The sequence below is a fragment of the Heterodontus francisci genome, chromosome 1, assembly GCF_036365525.1.
Source record: "Heterodontus francisci isolate sHetFra1 chromosome 1, sHetFra1.hap1, whole genome shotgun sequence".
Taxonomy (NCBI): Eukaryota; Metazoa; Chordata; class Chondrichthyes; order Heterodontiformes; family Heterodontidae; genus Heterodontus; species Heterodontus francisci.
Window position 1 is genome coordinate 283,888,434 of NC_090371.1, and position 20,052 is coordinate 283,908,485.

General features: G+C 46.4%; 1 protein-coding gene across 10 annotated transcripts in view; it reads right to left on the reverse strand.

Annotated features, from left to right (window-relative positions):
- The window catches only part of LOC137377298 (cyclin-dependent kinase-like 2), a 70,070-nt gene that overhangs the window by 44,829 nt on the left and 5,189 nt on the right, over nucleotides 1–20,052 (reverse strand). For all 10 annotated transcript variants that reach the window (XR_010976394.1, XR_010976393.1, XM_068046901.1 and 7 more), the window contains exon 2: nucleotides 19,511–19,701. Coding sequence is in view for 8 of the 10 variants with exons in the window: in XM_068046901.1 (XP_067903002.1) it covers nucleotides 19,511–19,690 (180 nt within the window). In the remaining 2 variants the exon portion in view is untranslated. The remainder of the gene's footprint in view (nucleotides 1–19,510; nucleotides 19,702–20,052) is intronic.

Consider the following 20,052-nt stretch of genomic DNA (forward strand, 5'->3'; position numbering starts at 1 on the left):
TTTGCGCACAGCAAGCTCCCACAAACAGCAATGTGATGATGACAAGATAATCAGTTTTAGCGATGTTGGTAGAGGGATAAATATCGATCCAGGAGATGGGGGAGAACTCACCTGCTCTTCTTCGAAACAGTGTCATGGGATCTCTTGCATCCACCTGAGAGGACAGATGAGGCTTACTGTCTCATCTGAAAGACAGCACCTCCAATACTGCAGCACTCCCTCAGTACGGCACTGGGAATGTCAGCCTGGATTTTGTGCTCAAGTCTCTGGTCTTGAGATTGGCGCTTTGCTGATGATGCAACATAAGGCACCGGGGAAGTTTTCTATGTCTGTACCCCCTCTCTCACTGACCCTACCCTTATTGAGATTCACAATTTATATGGACAGTTCAGTATTATCCTTGTGATCAGTGGAAGCTGTTTAATTGTGTTACTGTTGTGAGTTAGATCTTCATGAAATAAAAAGAAAAGGTTAGAAATACAGAGCAGCTTGATCAGGGTCTGTAGAGAGAAAAGACAGGTTAATGTTTCGTTAGAATTGAGAAACAGTACAAACCCAAAACAGTAACCTGCCTTTCCTATTTTCTTTTTTAAAATTGAATTTTCACAGTGTTGCTCTCAATCGAAACCTGTGTGTCTCCCTATGTGATATTTGTATCTATCCTTGGTGGCAATGGGATGAGAATGTAATATCTCATTTATGTGACTGATTGCTTTGTGCATTTCTTTGAGATTAGAGTATAATTTGGAGCCAAGGAGGTTTGTGGGGGGGAATGACTCACCAGGAAATCTATTGCAGCTTCAGTGTGTTCCTATTAACATAAGTTCTGAATATTAAGATATGTTTTTGAAAATATCAATCTATAAGCCAAAGAATCTTTCATTCAAAAGGATTCCAGATAATGGTTAAGGATTAAATGCAGTCTTTGCCCAGTATTAATGAATTCAATAAAACCATTTCGCATTCCGTTAACAAGAGTGATTTTATTTCCTTTTCATTTTGCAGATGAAAACACCAGAGAACAGAATTCCAACGCATTACGGGGAGGAAATCCCAGGAGAGGGGAAGGAGGTTCTGGCAGAAACCCGTTACTGCCCCTTCCACTGGATAGAAGGAGTTCAGCTCAACATTGCCCTCCCCCCCTGCACCCTCCCCTACCACATCCAGTGGTTGAGGTGAATAGCAGAGATTCATTTAAGGGGAAGCTGGATAAACACATGAGGGAGAAAGGAATAGAAGGATAGGTTGATGGGGTGAGATGAAGGGGGATGGGAGGAGGCTAATGTGGAGCAAAAACACCAGCACAGAGCAGATGGGCCGAATGGCTTGTTTCTGTGCTGTAAATATGATGTAAAATAAATTCATCTTAAAGAACCCAAATACTTAATTAAAACACTCATCTGAGCCATTCAAACAAACCAAATAAGCTCAAGCAACCCTGAATCTCCTTATTTAGCAGGTAATTGAGGAGCAGATACTAAACCGAAGCAACAAGCAAACTGCATTCCAAAACTTGTTCAGGCTTGTCCAAATGACCAAGAATACTTTAAACAAAGAGATTAAAATAACTTCAACAACACATTAACCAACATGTTCATTAGAACTATTGCAGAACTCTGTTCTATCACAACTGGTGGAGTATATTGAACTGGACCAGAATAATTATTAACAGAATAAAAGACAGATTCATCTGGCTGAATTCTCCTGGTCCACTGGAGATGGGATGGGATCAGGAGGGTTGGCAATATTGCAGGGAAGGTGTCAGGAGGTGAGCAGAAGGGGATGTCTTCCGCCGTCATGACATATTACCAGTGGCAGGCACCTTAGCACCGCGGCTGACTACTGGGCAGCCAATTGAGCCATGTAAGGGCCTAATTAAGGGCAACTTCCCATCCCCCAGCATTTTACCCATTTCATAAGGGCCTGCCGCCACATGGCAAGACTGCCAGGTAGACCCTGGCAGCCTCCCAGCGGGCACTCCATGGCCCGCGGAGGGTCCCCCAGCAGCATTGGTAGCCCCTGCGCTTACCTGGCCGCCGGTCGCCAGGACCCCCACCTACCCCAGCACCACCCCTGATCGCCTGGGCCTGCCTAACTCGCCCCAGCTTCCCCAGACACACTCACCAGTCTTTGAGGGCACAGTGGTCACTGCGAACGGTGGCACTGCCAAGGCTGCTGAACTGCCGGCGCTCTGATTGGGTTGGCAGTTCTGGCAGGGCAGGCTGCCATCCTCAGTTGGACAGCAGCCACGTGGCAGTCTGTTTATTGACCAGGAGCAAAATGCCGCCCCAGGGTCCCACCGCCCACTGGAACGGGATTGGCTCCCACTTTTGGACCTGCGGTAGGACTTCAGCATCTGCCGAAAGACTCCGTCCGATATATCCAGCTACCCAATTAATATTTGAATTTTTACAAATGTGCAATCTTCAGAATCACAGAATCGTACAGCACAGACGAAGGCCATTTGGCCCATTGTGCCTGTGCCAGCTCTTTGAAAGGTCTGTCCAATCAACTGAATTTAATCGTGAGAACAGTATTCAGAGGAATTAATATTCATTTAAATCTAAATTCATTTCAAAGAAGCATGTTTCTACAGCGATGGTATTATCTTACTAATGCTGTGAAGCATAAATGTTAAGAAACAATGTTAATACAAATTCTACAATGCTGAGCCCGATATGGAGTCTCACCCTCGTTAACTCACCCGTCTATATAACATCTTACCAGAGGTGCAGGATTAATGAATCTGCTCCTTATTATCAACATGCAAATAGGAACATAGGAACAACAGGCCATTCAGCCCCTCGAGACTCTTCCGCTATTCAATGAGATCATGGCTGATCTGTGACCTAACTCCACATTTGGAGGCCTTTGCCCCATATCCCTTAATACGTTTGGCTAACAAAAATCTATCAATCCCAATTTTAAAATAAGCACTTGATCCAGCAACAATTGCAATTGTGAAGAGAGTTCCAAACTTCTACCGCCCTTTGTGTGTGAAAGTATTTCCTCATTTCGCTCCTGAAAGGTCCAGCTCTAACTTTAGACTCTGCTTCCTAGTCCCCGACTCCCCAACCATCTACCCTATCTGTTCCCCTTAATATCTTGAAAACTGCAATCAATTTTATTTAGTTTTCATCCTTGCACAATGACAACGGGTAGTTTTCTTGGTAACAGGTAGTTGCCCTGGTACTTGTGAAATTGACATACCTGTTTGAAGTTTAAATCGAACAGGAATATTGCTTTCCAGAATTCAAACCATTTCCCTCATTAATAATTCCACACCACTCGGCACCGAAGCAGAATATAGTGCCCTCGCCATAAAATTGTGTCTATAATTTAAGGCCAAGTTGACTGAGCCAGCACTGCAGCAGAGCATTGCCCTCAATCAGTTTGAGAATTGACAGTAGTGTCGTAGCCATAGCTCAAACCAATGCTTCCCTCAAGTACGCTAATGATTAGGTCTTAACCCAGCAGTACAAAGGCCCATCAATGAATTAAAAATGACACTCATCATCAGCCTGATTCTTCCCCTTTCAAGCCCCGAATAAGTATTTAATACACATGCACAAAAGAATAGAACCTTCCTGTGTGTGAAGTGTTTTGTGCCATTTCTGAGAGATATGCTAAGTCACTTAATAATTGCAGTGGTTCCGTAATAACCATCCTTTATGTATTACAAGTAAAAAGACAAAGACTTGCATTTGTATAGCACCTTTCACGGCCTCAGGGTGTCCCAAAGCACTTTACAGCCAATGAAATACGTTTGAAGTTTTAGTCACTGTTGTAATGTAAGAAATGTGGCAGTCAATTTGCGCACAGCAAGCTCCCACAAACAATGTATCGTATTCACTGAGATCCACAGAGAACGCAATTTATCTGACTGCATACATCAAGTGGCACGTAAAATATGAAGTTATCTATTTAACAGGTAGTTGGTGCGGTGTGACAGTATATGCACGGTTTGTGTGTCTCAGCCACATCATATCTCTACAGCAATTGTTTACAGCATTGTAGTTATCAACTGAGCAGTAACTGGTGAATTATAGACTGTTGGCAACCAATGGTGCACACTGCAGCATAGCTGCTGTATTTACCTACAGTTCACATTTCTGCAGTGCTTATAGACGCTTAGTGCAGTACCAGGAAAATCACTGACTGCAAACATGATTAACTGTTTGCACCATTAACATTGTAAACACCCAGAATCGTGAATATTAAAATAAGCCAATGTAACAGTTCCCTCTCTGTCATGTGATGCTGCACCGCTCAAAGTACTTAGATTGGAATCTTCTATCATAGAGTCATACAGCACAGAAACAGGCCCTTCGGCCCATCGTGTCCATGCCGGCCATCAAGCACCAATCTATTCTAATCCCATTTGCCAGCACTTGGCCCGTGGCCTTGTATGCTATGGCGTTTCAAGTGCTCATCTAAATACTTCTTAAATGTTGTGAGGGTTCCTGCCTCTACCACCCCTTCAGGCAGTGCGTTCCAGATTCCAACCACCCTCTGGGTGAAAAAAAATTTCCTCAAACCCCCTGTATACCTCCTGCCCCTTACCTTAAATCTATGCCCCCTGGTTATTGACTCCTCCTCTAAGGGAAAAAGTTTCTCCCTATCTACCCTATCTATGCCCCTCATAATTTTGTAAACCTCAATCAGGTCACCGTCAGCCTTCTCTGCTTTAAGGAAAACAACCCTAGCATATCCAGTCTCTCTTCATAGCTGAAATACTCCAGCCCAGGCAACATCCTGGTGAATCTCCTCTGCATCTTCTCCAGTGCAATCACATCCTTCCTATAGTGTGGTGCCCAGAACCGTCTCTTTCTCTTCACAGATGCTGATGAAACTTGTTGGGTATTTCCATCTTCCTGTTTCAGTTCAACATTTGGAGCTTCTCTTTGTCAGTTGCTTAGAGTCACATTCCCTTCCCATCACATGATGTAAAGATTAAAGACAAGTTCCTCCTAATGAAAGGTCACAGACCTAAAACGTTAACTCTGTTTCTCTTTCCACTGATGCTGCCTGATCTGCTGAGTATTTCCAGCACTTTCTGTTTTTATTCCTCCTATCCTACATTCTGCTCCAGAAACCTTGAAAAAAAATCAACATTACAAATTTTGTCTCCACTTCCATGCTGGCCCAAACTTCTGCCCCAATCTCATGTTTCAGGAGGGGAGAGGCAGGAGTCTCTGGGAAATGGTATGTTGCCAATTTCAGCTGGTTAGTGTATATCTTCAGGGATTCTATCCATCTCCCCTCTAACCCTCCTGCAAAGTTCTAGCAGGAGATTCTGTGCTGTACACTCAACGTAACTCAATGATGACAATATAAATTCAGGGCTATGATCTCTCTATATTTTTTGTCGGTTAATTTTATGATTTGGACTCCGAAACACAGCCTCATTTTTCAGCAGTGTGTAGCTGAACTATATTCCTAAACCTTTCCAACTTGCTTTCTCTCTCTCTCTCCACTTTGTAAACATCTCAAATCCTACCTGTTCAGCCAGTCTTTGATCTCCCAACTTCCCTTCAACTCCTCTGTGAAGCTTTTTTCATGTTTTAAATTACGATATAAATGTATTTGTTGTTGTTGCAAAGGAAGTGTAAAAGGTGAACTGCAAGAGTTGAAGCTTTTGGTGAGGGGGACGTCAAACAAACATTTTGGAGGTTTTCGAAAGCAGGAAATGAGATAGGAAAATGGAGGAATTGAAGGAGAGATGTACAAGTGGCAGTGATGGAGTAAAAAAGAATACCATTCGTGGTGGAATGATGAACAGCAATTAAACTAATGCATTTCTCTGCTACACTTTTCCAGAATTTTCTCTTTTCATTTGACAGGTCAGTATTGGAACCACAGTGGTTTCACTCCCCTGCCTGTGCTGTCCTCCCTCTTTGATCTGCATCTGGTTGTTACAGTCTACAGATATGTTCTCTCCAGCCTATTTACTGCAACAAGCAATCTGCAGGATTATCTGTTTGAGAATTCATCATTGGATAATCACACTGGAGGATACATACTATGCAAGCACGTTCTTAGTGCAAAGCCCTAACTGCCGGGGGGAAGATACCTGAACACCACAAGTGGGCTCTCCATGACTGTCTGACTAGAACTTCCCGAAGCGAGCTCCAAGTGAGCATCTCAACACTGGAAGCTCATGTGCTTATTACATTTCAGAACACAGAGAGAGAGAGAGAGACATTCACTCTTCAATGATCTTCCTCAACTGAATGAGCTGCTTCTGAAATTCCAACCACTCTCTTTATGGCCCCTGCAATGACCACTTGTCAGTTTTGTGGGACTGGCTTGATAGAGCAACTGGTCTATTCCTGTTTGACAATTTGGTCCGTTTGGAATATTCTCATAAATTTGATGACGCTTTCACTTTGGCTTGTTTCCCCACAGACAGATTGAGCTGCTAACTTCTCATTTCATACTCGTACCACTAAAGTGAGCAATGTGAAGAATTTTATCATCTCTTAGAGTAGATATAATGGATAGAATTACCTAATAATATCTTCATATAAGTTATTACTTCTCAAACATTGAGCATGGAAATAAAGGCCATTTGACTAACAGTGATGACCAGGTGAGGAAGGGATCTAGGGTTCCCTCTCAGCCTTCACCTGGTCTTACCATAACAGGGTTTAATTTTAAACACACTGTGTTTTAGCTCTCCCTTAGTGAATCCTTGTTCACTAACTGCCAATTATAAGGCAAAGAAACTAGCCAAATGGGTTTTCTTAGGTTTAAAAAAAAAGATTAAAGTTAAACTCTAATTCGGTTAACACCTACAGATACACGACGTGCCCACGCTAGCATGCATACGCGATACACACATGCAAATAGAGACAGAAAAGAGCAGAAGAAATAAAGTGGAAAAGTTTGAGGCAATATCTGAAGCTGGTTTTGGTTACTGTTCTTCAAGCTCACTGTAAAGTCCTTGACTGTAGGGAGGTCTTGCTTTTCATTGGGGCTCAGTATTATTCTTAAATCTTGTTCAATGTAGGAGACTTTTCCCTCTTGCGGTTCATGTGTCCTCAGTGGGTCCAGAGGTTTGTGAGAAAGAGATGGGAGCAGACAGGAGAGGTCTTCTCACTCCAGGAGCAAACAGTCTATCTCAGTTCAAACGCTCTGTGGCTAGTTCAAAAACCCTGGACCAGCCAGTTAGTCATGTGACTAGCTGGTTTAACCAGTCCTGGCTTTTGTGGATTGTATCACCTTAGCAGTCACAGAATCACAGAATAATACAGTGCAGAAGAGGCCCTTCAGCCCATCGAGTCTGCACCGATGCATTAAAACACCTGACCTGTCTACCTAATCCCATTTGCCAGCACTTGGCCCATGGCCTTGAATATTATGACGTGCCAAGTGCTCATCCAGGTACTTTTTAAAGGATGTGAGACAACCTGCCTCTTCCACCCTCCCAGGCAGGGCATTCCAGACCGTCACCACCCTCTGGGTAAAAACGTTCTTCCTCAAGTCCCCTTTAAACCTCCCGCCCCTCACCTTAAACTTGTGACCCCTCGGAACTGACCCTTCAACTAAGGGGAACAGCTGCTCCCTATCCACCCTGTCCATGCCCCTCATAATCTTGTACACCTCGATCAGGTCACCCCTCAGTCTTCTCTGCTCCAGTGAAAACAACCCAAGCCTATCCAACCTCTCTTCATAGCTTAAATGTTCCATCCCAGGCAACATCCTGGTGAATCGCCTCCAATGCAATCACATCCTTCCTATAATGTGGCGACCAGAATTGCACACAGTACTCCAGCTGTGGCCTTACCAAAGTTCTGTACAACTCCAACATGACCTCCCTGCTTTTGTAATCTATGCCTCGATTGATAAAGGCAAGTGTCCCATATGCCTTTTTCACCACCCTATTAACCTGCCCTTCTGCCTTCAGAAATCTATGGACAAACACGCCAAGGTCCCTTTGTTCCTCGGAACTTCCCAGTGTCAGGCCATTCATTGAATACTTCCGTGTCACATTACTCCTTCCAAAGTGTATCACCTCACACCTTTCAGCGTTAAATTCCATCTGCCACTTTTCTGCCCATTTGACCATCCCGTCTATATCTTCCTGTAACCTAAGACACTCCACCTCACTGTTAACCACTCGGCCAATCTTTGTGTCATCCGCGAACTTACTGACCCTACCCCCCACATAGTCATCTATGTCGTTTATATAAATGACAAACCATAGGGGACCCAGCATAGATCCCTGTGGTACGCCACTGGACACTGGCTTCCAGTCACTAAAACAGCCATCTGTCATCACTCTGTCTCCGACAGCTAAGCCAATTTTGAATCCACCTTATCAAGTTACCTTGTATCCCATGTGCATTTGCTTTCTTGATAAGTCTCCCATGTGGGACCTTGTCAAAGGCTTTGCTGAAATCCATGTAAACTACATCAACTGCACTACCCTCATCTACACACCTGGTCACATGCTCAAAAAATTCAATCAAATTTGTTAGGCATGACCTCCCTCTGACAAAGCCATGCTGACTATTCCTAATCAAATTTTGCCTCTGGAATGTCTCTGGAATGCTCTTCCTTACACCTTCAATGTCTGGTGATCAAAATCCATTGTGGGTTGAATGTGTCAGGGAATGGTCCTTTTGTCTCCACAAGCACTGTCTGTTAGCATGCAAATGGTTTTCAGCTAAGTGTCTGGCAGCCCTTGTAACAGGCCTCTTCTTCCCAGCAATTTGAAAATCAATGTTCATATGACAAAATTAATATGCCTCATTCTTGGCAGGTGGGGGCCTGCATGACACATCCAATTAGCTAATGAAGACTATTTGTTTTCTGATTGGCTGAGGGAAGGCAGAGTACCGAGATGATGGAGATGTTGGGCGACCAATGGTAGGAGCGTGAGGGCGGGACATTTGGAGGCAGGAAGTCATGTGATGAAACCTTCAGGAATATGTCCAACCAGAGTTGGAAAACTTAAAAGCCATTCACCAATAGGAAAGGAGCTGGTGATTCTGACAACAAACTGAAGACAATGGGGTCAAAGGGAAAATTCTACAGTGGCTGGAGTCATAGCGGACACACAGGAAAATGGCCATGGTTAATGGGCAACAATCACTGCAGCCCCGGGAGTTCCTCAGGATAGCATCCATGGATCAACCATTTACAGTGGATTTACCAATGACTTTACCTCTGTCGTAAAGTTGGGAGTGGGTGGGGCTGTTAACTAGCGATTGCTCAGTGTTCAGCTCCAGTCACAGCTTCTCTGATATTGAAGCTGCCCATCCCAGCCTGCAGCAGGGCTTGGACAACATCCAGACTTGAGCTGACAAGTGGTATTCACGCCATGTGAGGCAATGGCCATCTCCAACAAGAAAAGACCCAGTCACTCCTCCTGACGGTCTTCAATGGCAGCACAATCACCAAGTCCCCTACTAGCAACATCTTGTAGGTCATTACTGATCAGTAGCTTAACTGGTGTACTTGGATTTCCAAAAGGCATTTGATAAGGTGCTACGTCAAAAGTTACGACACAAAATAAGAGCTCATGGTGTAGGGGGTAACATATTAGCAGGGATAGAGGATTGGTTAGCTAACAGGAAGCAGAGAGTAGGGATAAATGGTTCATTTTCGGGTTGGCAAACTGTAACAAGTGAAATGCCACAGGGATCAGTGCTGGGGCCTCATCTATGTACGATCTATATCAATGACTTGGATGAAGGGACTGAATGCATGGTAGCTAAATTTGCTGATGATACAAAGATAAGTTGGATTTTACCAAGCCCGTGATGCTGGGCTCCGTGATGTTGGGGCGGGTGGGGGCGGTGCAAAAGATGGTTCCGGCAGAGGACCACTACAGAGCCCGATGCCGTGGTGACACCCCACTGCTGGGCGACGGAACCTGCATTTCAGTATTTAAATCAATGAAATGAATACATTTAAATACATTTACCTGCAATCTACCGGGCCCGCCACGATCTTAATAGAGTCATAGAGTTATACAGTACAGCAACAGGTCCTTCGGCCATCGTGTCTGTGCCGGTCTTCAAGCACCTATCTATTCTAATCCCATTTTCCAGCACATGGCCCGTAACCTTGTATGCTATGGCCTTTCAAGTGCTCATCTAAATACTTCTTAAATGTTGTGAGGGTTCCTGCCTCTACCACCTCTTCACGCAGTGCGTTCCAGATTCCAACCACCCTCTAATTGAAAAAATTTCTTCCTCAAATCCCCTCTAAACCTTCTGTCCCTTACCTTAAATCTATGCCCCCTGGTAATTGACCCCTCTGCTAAGGGAAAAAGTTTCTTCCTATCTACCCTATCTATGTCCCTCATAATGTTGTATACCTCACTCGGGTCCCCCCTCAGCCTTCTCTGTTCCAAGGAAAACAACCCTAGCCTTTTCAGTCTCTCTTCATAGCTGAAATGCTCCAGCCCAGGCAACATCCTGGTGAACCTCCTCTGCACCCTCTCCAGTGCAATCACATCCTTCCGATAGTGTGGTGACCAGAACTGTACACAGTACCCCAGCTGTGGCCTAGCATTTTATACAGCTCCATCATAACCTCCCTGCTCTTATATTCTGTGCCTCGGCTAATAAAGGCAAGTATCCCATATGCCTTCCTAACCTCCTTATCTACCTGTGCTGCTGCCTTTAGTGATCTATGGACAAGTACACCAAGGTCCCTCTGACCCTCTGTACTTCCTCGGGTCCTACCATCCATTGTATATTCCCTAGCCTTGTTAGTCCTCCCAAAATGCATCACCTCATACTTCTCAGGATTAAATTCCATTTGCCACAGCTCCGCCCATCTTACCAACCCATCTATATCATCCTGTAATCGAAGGCTTTCCTCTTCACTATTTATGACACCACCAATTTTCGTGCCATCTGCGAACTTACTGACCATACCTCCTATATTCTCGTCTAAATCATTAATGTACACGACAAACAGCAAGGGTCCCAGCACTGATCCCTGCAGTACACCACTGGTCACAGGCTTCCAATCAAAAAACAACCCTCGACCATTACCCTCTGTTTCCTGCCACTAAGCCAATTTTGGATCCAATTTGCCAAATTGCCCTGGATCCCATGGGCTCTTACCTTCTTAACCAATCTCCCATGCGGGACCTTATCAAAAGCCTTACTGAAGTCCATGTAGACTACATCAACTGCTTTACCCTCATCTACACATTTAGACACCTCCTTGAAAAATTCAATCAAATTGGTTAGACACGATCTCCCCCTGACAAAGCCATGCTGACTATCCTTGATTATTCCCTGCCTCTCCAAGTGGAGATTAATCCTGTCCCTCAGAATTTTTTCCAATAGTTTCCTATCCACTGATGTTAGACTCACCGGCCTGTAATTACCTGGTTTATCCCTGCCACCCTTCTTGAATACTGGTACCACATTCACTGTCCTCCAGTCCTCTGGTACCTCTCCTGTGGCCAGAGAGGATCTGAAAACTTGTGTCAGAGCCCCTGCTATCTCCTCCCTTGCCTCACATAACAGCCTGGGATACATCTCATCTGGGCCTGGGTGAACTTTAAACTTTGTACAGTCTGGAGGTGGAGAATGTCAGATTTCAAAGGTAAGTGCTTGGGGGGGTGGGGGGAGGGCAAATACTTAATGGTGGGTGGGAAAGGAGTGTTACAATTTTACTTGATAAATTTTGTGGGGGATATTTCTTTAAAAATTTAAATATGCCGGCAGGGCTGATTGCCCTTTAAAAATGGCACCAGCGCCAGCGCACAGGCAGCTGACACCATTGCCAGCATCGAACAGCCCGCCCCCTCCATGTGATTGGTTGCGGTGGGGGGGTGGGGGTTGACCAGGCTGCTTAAATTAGCCGCCGGGCAGAAGATCACAGCGAGTCTACAGCCTGCACGTCCTGGCCGATATACAGGAAAGTAAGCTGGTAAGAGGACATAAAGAGTCTACAAAGGGATTTCGATAGGTTAAGTGAGTGGGCAAAACTTTGGCAAGTGGGGTTTAATGTGGGAAAATGTGAACTTGTCCATTTTGGCAGGAAGAATAGAAAAGCAGAATATTATTTGAATGGAGAGAGACTGCAGAATTCTGCGGTACAGAGGGATCTGGGTGTCCTTCTACATGAATTAAAGACCGGCTACCCGACCCGAACCCGACGGGACCCCGACGACACGTGTCGGGTTCGGGTTCGGGTCGGGTCGCTCTTCTGGGTCTGGGTCGGACACATACAGTATTAACGTTTACTCTGCTGGGAGGAAAAGGGAAGTTGAGTTTAGTAAGTGCCAAAAGTTGAAAAGCCTACCTGAGTTGGGAGTCCGGGACGTCAAGGAGGGAAACTCTGAATCTGCGCAGTGAGCGAGTGAGCATCTGTATGACGTCATCGTGCTCATGATGCAGCTTCCTTCCAAAAGTGGTAAGTACAGAGAGTGCACTTTGCTCGGGTTGGGGTCAGATCGGGTGAGGGAAAAATGGAAGGACTTGGGCTCGGGTCCAATGTGGTTTTGTCGTGTTCGGGTGGGGGTTTTTTCCCTGACCCGAGCAGGCCGTTAATACGTTTCACAAAACGTTGGTCTGTGGGTATAACAAGTGATTAGGAAGGCAAATGGATTGATGGCATTTATTGCAAGGGGAATTGAGTATAAAGGTAGGGAAGTGTTGCTACAGTTGTACAGGGCGTTGGTGAGACCACATCTGGAACATTGCGTACAGTTTTGGTCTCCTTACTTAAGGATATAATTGCATTAGAAGGAGGTTCACTCAACTGATTCCTGGGATGAAGGGGTTATCTTATGAAGAAGGGTTGAACAGGTTGGGCCTATACTCATTGGAGTTTAGAAGAATGAGAGGTGATCTTATTGAAACATATAAGGTCCTGAGGGCGCTTGACAGGGTGGATGCTGAGAGGATGTTTCCCCTTATGAGGGAGTCTAGAACTAGGAGGGACAGTTTAAAAATTGGGGTTCTCCCATTTAAGACAGATGAGGAGAATTTTTTTCTCTCAGAGGGTCGTTAGTCTGTGGAATTCTCTTCCCCAGAGAGCAGTGGAGGCTGGGTCATTGAATATATTCAAGGCTGAGTTGGATAGATTTTTGATTGACAAGGCAGTCAAGGGTAATGGGGGACAGGCAGGAAAGTGGAGTTGAGGCCACAATCAGATCAGACATGATCTTATCAAATGGCAGAGTGGGTTCGAGGGAGCGAATGGCCTACTCCTGCTCCTAATACTTGTGTTCTTGTAACTGGACCAGGCAAATCAACACTGTGTAAAGGCAAGGCAGAGCCTGGGTAAAGTTTGATCAAAGCCTCTCCACTATTCACAAGGCTCAGATCAGGAGAACGACAGCAGAGACACTGCTCTCCTGGACTGATGCAGCTACAGAAACACTAACTCAATTGGCACACCTGTTACTAGCCTCAGTTTCCACTCCCTCCAGCATTGGCGCACCGTGACTGTACTATGTACCATCTACAGAATGGACTGCGGCAACTCACTAAGTTTGCCTCGACATCTACCAATGAGAAGGCCAACAGCAACAGCATCGGGGGAACATCACCACTGCCAGGTCCCCCTCCAAGAAAAGAAAGACTTGCATTTATATAGCACCTTTCATGACCACTGGATATCTCAAAGCTCTTTACAGCCAATGAAGTACTTTTTGTAGTGTAGTCACAGTTTAAATGTAGGAAATGTAGCAGCCAATTTGTGCACAGCAAGATCCCACAAACAGCAATGTGGTAATGACCAGATAATGTGTTTTTTGTAATACTGTTTGAGGGATCAATATTGGCCCCAGGATATGGGGCAGAACTCCCCCCCTGCTCTTCTTCAAAACAGTGCCATAGGATCTTTTACATCCACCCGAGAGGGAAGACAGGGCCTCGGTTTAATGTCTCATCCAAAAGACAGCACCTCTGACTGTGCAGCACTCCCTCAGTACTGCACCAGGAATATCAGCCAGGATTATGGGCTCAAGTCCTGGGGTAGTCTTTGAATCCACAACCCTCTAACTCAGAGGAGGAAGTGCTACCCACCGAGTCACAGCGAACATTAGTTACACATTTTCCTGATTTACTGTGGCTGATGTTCTGATGAAAGGTCATTGACCTGAAACGTTAACTCTATTTCTCTCTCCGCAGATGCTACCAGACCTGCTGAGTATTGCCAGCATTTTCTGTTTTTGTTTCAGTTTTCCAGCATCCACAGTACTGTGCTTTTGTGTTAGTATAATGTTCCTTATCAACTTTGCATATCCTGTCTACCTCTGTCAGTGATGCTGACAGGTTCATTGCTAATAGTAATTATAGAATAATAGGCTGTGTTCTCCAATACTCAGAAACAGAGAGCATAACAGTTACACTTTTATAAACCCGTGTAACCTTTTCACCAACAACTCCAACAAGTGCATTAGGGATTTTGTCTCATTTACCCACACAATTCAGAAAAGAGTTGCTTAAATATCACTGCCATGTGAATCTTAGATAAATATCATTAACTGGGGCCATCTCTGATTATCTCAGTGCCTGTTTCTGAAGAATCATTTAAATTTCAAGAATAAAAACCAGATGGTCAGGAAAATAATCCTTTACGTCAGTCATTATGATAACCTGTTTGCTCCTCATAACTATGCTCAGGGAACAGAGCCTAGAGCAGTAAGAAAATACACCTTTTCCTTCTTAAAAGAAACCTCTGCATAGAACACATCAAGTTAATATTGCGGAAGAGAGTTTAACATCTGATATACCTGCTCCGTGTCTGGATCATATGACTGGGTGAACAATCTCCTTAAATTAGACCATCACCTCAACTGCAACTAGATTACACCCTTGTAATCTCCTCTCATATTACTTATTAATATTTTGTGTTATAATAATGTTTTGCATTTATACACAGCGTTCTTACATCCGCAAGAATTTCCTTCTAGTTTTGAATTTAATTTGGAGAAAGTAGCAGATACCTTGCACACAACAATGTTCCAGAAAGAGTAAATGAATTTTGGCCAATAGGTGTGCTGTTGGAGGGAGGAATGTTGGCTAAATGGCTGGGATAACTAACACCCAACTTTTCCTCAAACAGTGCCATTCACTCACCAGAGCAGAGAGGTCGGGCCTTGGTTTAATATCTCATCTAACAGCACCTCCCACAGTGTAGTGCTCCCTCAGTACTGACCCTCCCACAGTGCAGTACGGCCTCAGTATTGACCCTCCGACAGTGCATTACGGCCTCAGTACTGACCCTCCGACAGTGCAGTACGGCCTCAGTACTGACCCTCCCACAGTGCAGTACGGCCTCAGTATTGACCCTCCGACAGTGCATTACGGCCTCAGTATTGACCCTCCGACAGTGCAGTACGGCCTCAGTATTGACCCTCCGACAGTGCAGTACGACCTCAGTACTGACCCTCCGACAGTGCAGTACGGCCTCAGCATTGATTCTCCAACAGTGCAGTACGACCTCAGTACTGACCCTCCGACAGTGCAGTACGGCCTCAGCATTGACTCTCCGACAGTGCAGTACGACCTCAGTATTGACCCTCCGACAGTGCAGTACGGCCTCAGTACTGACCCTCCGACAGTGCAGTACGGCCTCAGCATTGACTCTCCAACAGTGCAGTACGACCTCAGTACTGACCCTCCGACAGTGCAGTACGACCTCAGTACTGACCCTCCGACAGTGCAGTACGGCCTCAGTACTGACCCTCCGACAGTGCAGTACGACCTCAGTATTGACCCTCCGACAGTGCAGTACGGCCTCAGCATTGACTCTCCGACAGTGCAGTACGACCTCAGTATTGACCCTCCGACAGTGCAGTACGGCCTCAGTACTGACCCTCCGACAGTGCAGTACGGCCTCAGTACTGACCCTCCGACAGTGCAGTACGGCCTCAGTACTGACCCTCCGACAGTGCAGTACGGCCTCAGTACTGACCCTCCGACAGTGCAGTACGGCCTCAGTACTGACCCTCCGACAGTGCAGTACGGCCTCAGTATTGACCCTCCGACAGTTCAGTGCTCCCTCAGTACTGACCCTCCAACAGTGCAGTGCTCCCTCAGTACTGACCCTCCAACAGTGCTGCAATCCCTCAGTACTGACCCTTCGACAGTGCTGCACTCCCTCAGTACTGACCCTCCAACAGTGCAGCACTCCCTCAGTACTGACCCTCCGACAGTGCTGCACTCCCTCAGTACTGACCCTCAGATAGCGCAGCACTCCCTCAGTACTGACCCTCCGACAGTGCAGTACGGCCTCAGTACTGACCCTCCGACAGTCCAGTACGGCCTCAGTACTGACCCTCCGACAGTCCAGTACGGCCTCAGTACTGACCCTCCGACAGTTCAGTGCTCTCTCAGTACTGACCCTCTGACAGTGCAGTGCTCCCTCAGTACTGACCCTCCGACAGTGCTGCACTCCCTCAGTACTGACCCTCTGACAGTGCAGTGCTCCCTCAGTACTGACTCTCCGACAGTGCTGCACTCCCTCAGTACTGACCCTCAGACAGTGCAGCACTCCCTCTGTAATGACCCTCCGACAGTGCAGCACTCCCTCAGTAATGACCCTCCGACAGTGCAGTATGGCCTCAGTATTGACCCTCCGACAGTTCAGTGCTCTCTCAGTACTGACCCTCTGACAGTGCAGTGCTCCCTCAGTACTGACCCTCCGACAGTGCTGCACTCCCTCAGTACTGACCCTCCGACAGTGCTGCACTCCCTCAGTACTGACCCTCTGACAGTGCAGTGCTCCCTCAGTACTGACCTTCCGACAGTGCTGCACTCCCTCAGTACTGACCCTCCGACAGTGCTGCGCTCCCTCAGTACTGACCCTCCAACAGTGCAGTACTGCCTCACTACTGACCCTCAGATAGTGCAGCACTCCCTCAGTACTGAACCTCCGACAGTGCAGCACTCTCAGTACTGACCCTCTGACAGTGCAGCGTTCCAACAGTAATGACCCTCCGACAGTTCAGCGCTCCCTCAGTACTGCCCCTCTGATAGTGCAGCACTCCCTCGGTACTGAACCTCCGACAGTGCAGCACTCTCAGTACTGACCCTCTGACAGTGCAGCGTTCCAACAGTAATGATCCTCCGACAGTGCAGCGCTCCCTCAGTACTGCCCCTCTGACAGTGCAGCACTCCCTCAGTACTGCCCCTCTGACAGTGCTGCGCTCCCTCAGTACTGACCCTCCAACAGTGCAGTACTGCCTCACTACTGACCCTCAGATAGTGCAGCACTCCCTCAGTACTGAACCTCCGACAGTGCAGCACTCTCAGTACTGACCCTCCGACAGTGCTGCGCTCCCTCAGTACTGACCCTCCAACAGTGCAGTACTGCCTCACTACTGACCCTCAGATAGTGCAGCACTCCCTCAGTACTGAACCTCCGACAGTGCAGCACTCTCAGTACTGACCCTCTGACAGTGCAGCGTTCCAACAGTAATGACCCTCCGACAGTTCAGCGCTCCCTCAGTACTGCCCCTCTGATAGTGCAGCACTCCCTCGGTACTGAACCTCCGACAGTGCAGCACTCTCAGTACTGACCCTCTGACAGTGCAGCGTTCCAACAGTAATGACCCTCCGACAGTGCAGCGCTCCCTCAGTACTGCCCCTCTGACAGTGCAGCACTCCCTCAGTACTGCCCCTCTGACAGTGCTGCGCTCCCTCAGTACTGACCCTCCAACAGTGCAGTACTGCCTCACTACTGACCCTCAGATAGTGCAGCACTCCCTCAGTACTGAACCTCCGACAGTGCAGCACTCTCAGTACTGACCCTCCGACAGTGCTGCGCTCCCTCAGTACTGACCCTCCAACAGTGCAGTACTGCCTCACTACTGCCCCTCTGATAGTGCAGCACTCCCTCGGTACTGAACCTCCGACAGTGCAGCACTCTCAGTACTGACCCTCTGACAGTGCAGCGTTCCAACAGTAATGACCCTCCGACAGTGCAGCGCTCCCTCAGTACTGCCCCTCTGACAGTGCAGCACTCCCTCAGTACTGCCCCTCTGACAGTGCTGCGCTCCCTCAGTACTGACCCTCCAACAGTGCAGTACTGCCTCACTACTGACCCTCAGATAGTGCAGCACTCCCTCAGTACTGAACCTCCGACAGTGCAGCACTCTCAGTACTGACCCTCCGACAGTGCTGCGCTCCCTCAGTACTGACCCTCCAACAGTGCAGTACTGCCTCACTACTGACCCTCAGATAGTGCAGCACTCCCTCAGTACTGAACCTCCGACAGTGCAGCACTCTCAGTACTGACCCTCTGACAGTGCAGCGTTCCAACAGTAATGACCCTCCGACAGTGCAGCGCTCCCTCAGTACTGCCCCTCTGACAGTGCAGCACTCCCTCAGTACTGCCCCTCTGACAGTGCAGTAATTCCTTGGTACTGCACTGTAACCTCAGCCTAGATGATGTGCTCAGATCCTGGAGTGGGGTTTACATTAGGTGTTAGCCATCCCCCTGTAGAATTCTCTATCATATACATAGAATTACATTGTACTAACAGCACAGAAGCAGGCCATTCAGCCCAACTGGTCCCTGCTGGTGTTTATTCTCCACGTGAGCCTCCCCCCACCCCCTCTTCATCTCACTCTATCAACATATCCTTATATTCCTTTCTCCCTCTCATGTTTATCCAGCTTCCCTTTAAGTGTTCGATTTGATTGCTCAATATTGCAGTAATTTGAGATTTGCTTTCAGCTAAATTATATCTTTGCTTTGAGGTGAATAGTATAGATACATTTAAGGGGAAACTAGATAAATACATGAGGGAGAAAGGACTAGAAGGAGATGTGGATGGGGTGAGATGAAGTAGGGTGGGAGGATGCTCTCGTGGATAAACACCAGGACAGACCTGCTGAGCTGAATGTCCTGTTTCTGTGCTGTGAATATTTTGTAACTCTTTGTCAGGTGACCTGTTCCCATTCCATGCCCCTTATGTTCTTAATAAGAAAATAATGATCTATTTTCTTTTGAAACCATGATGATTTGATGTTAACTTTTTCTCTCAATTCCTTGGTAATGTAGTGCTGGGTTAAGTATCCGTGCTTCCTAGCAGGTTAATGAATAATCTTCTTCAGTGTTTCCTCAAATCCTAGGCATTGGACGGAGAGCAAGTTTATTAATAATAACGGGGAAGCTCAGGGTGGAGCAAATGGCCGAGCAATGTAAATGGGCCAGCAGGTTCTGGCAATTCATAACTCATAGCGTCCCTCTTAATCCCCTCAACTTACTGGATGATTTGTCATTATCTGAGAGTGTGGGCTAGTGGATACAGACTCTGGCAGCCTGTAGAGACTCACTCTGCCTTTGTAAATCTCTGGAAGGTTGATCTTTATTGAAGAAGGGTCACTGACCCGAAACGTTAACTCTGCTTCTCTTTCCACAGATGCTGCCAGACCTGCTGAGTGAATCCAGCATTTCTTGTTTTTGTTTCAGATTTCCAGCATCCGCAGTATTTTGCTTTTATTTTGATCTTTATTGCTATCGGGTAGCTGTTGGTTGGAATCAGACACCTTCCGAGCAGCAAGGAATAGCTTACCTTTAATAACCTAATTTCCCTCATGGCAATTTTTTTCACCATTTTGTCATCGTCGTCCTCCAGGAATTTCTTGATGGCAACAATTCTTCCATTTTCTTTGTTCCTGCATTTTATTACCATTCCATAGCTCCCTTCTCCCACAAGACCCAAGTGTTCATACTTTTCCATATCCGTTAACATCAACCTGTGGACTGGAAGCAAATGAGCATTAGCATGAAAAGTGACTTTTTTTTAAATGTATTCTAGCTTTTCCTATAATACAATAAAGGAGCTAAGAATGCAAACCAAGCCCTGCAGCTCATTTCTACAGGGTTAGAATTAGAAAACAGAGATGTTAAACTTGTAAAGCAGCATATTACAAAAGGAGGCTCACCACCACCTTCTCAAGGGCATTTAGGGATGGGCAATAAATGCTGGCCTTGCCGTGAAAGAATAAAAAAAATCACTGCAGAAGGTGCAAAAAAGATTTACGAGGATGACTCCAAAGCTGAAAGGTTATAACCCTCGGGAAAGATTGAGCAGGCTGGGGCTCCTTTCTCTAG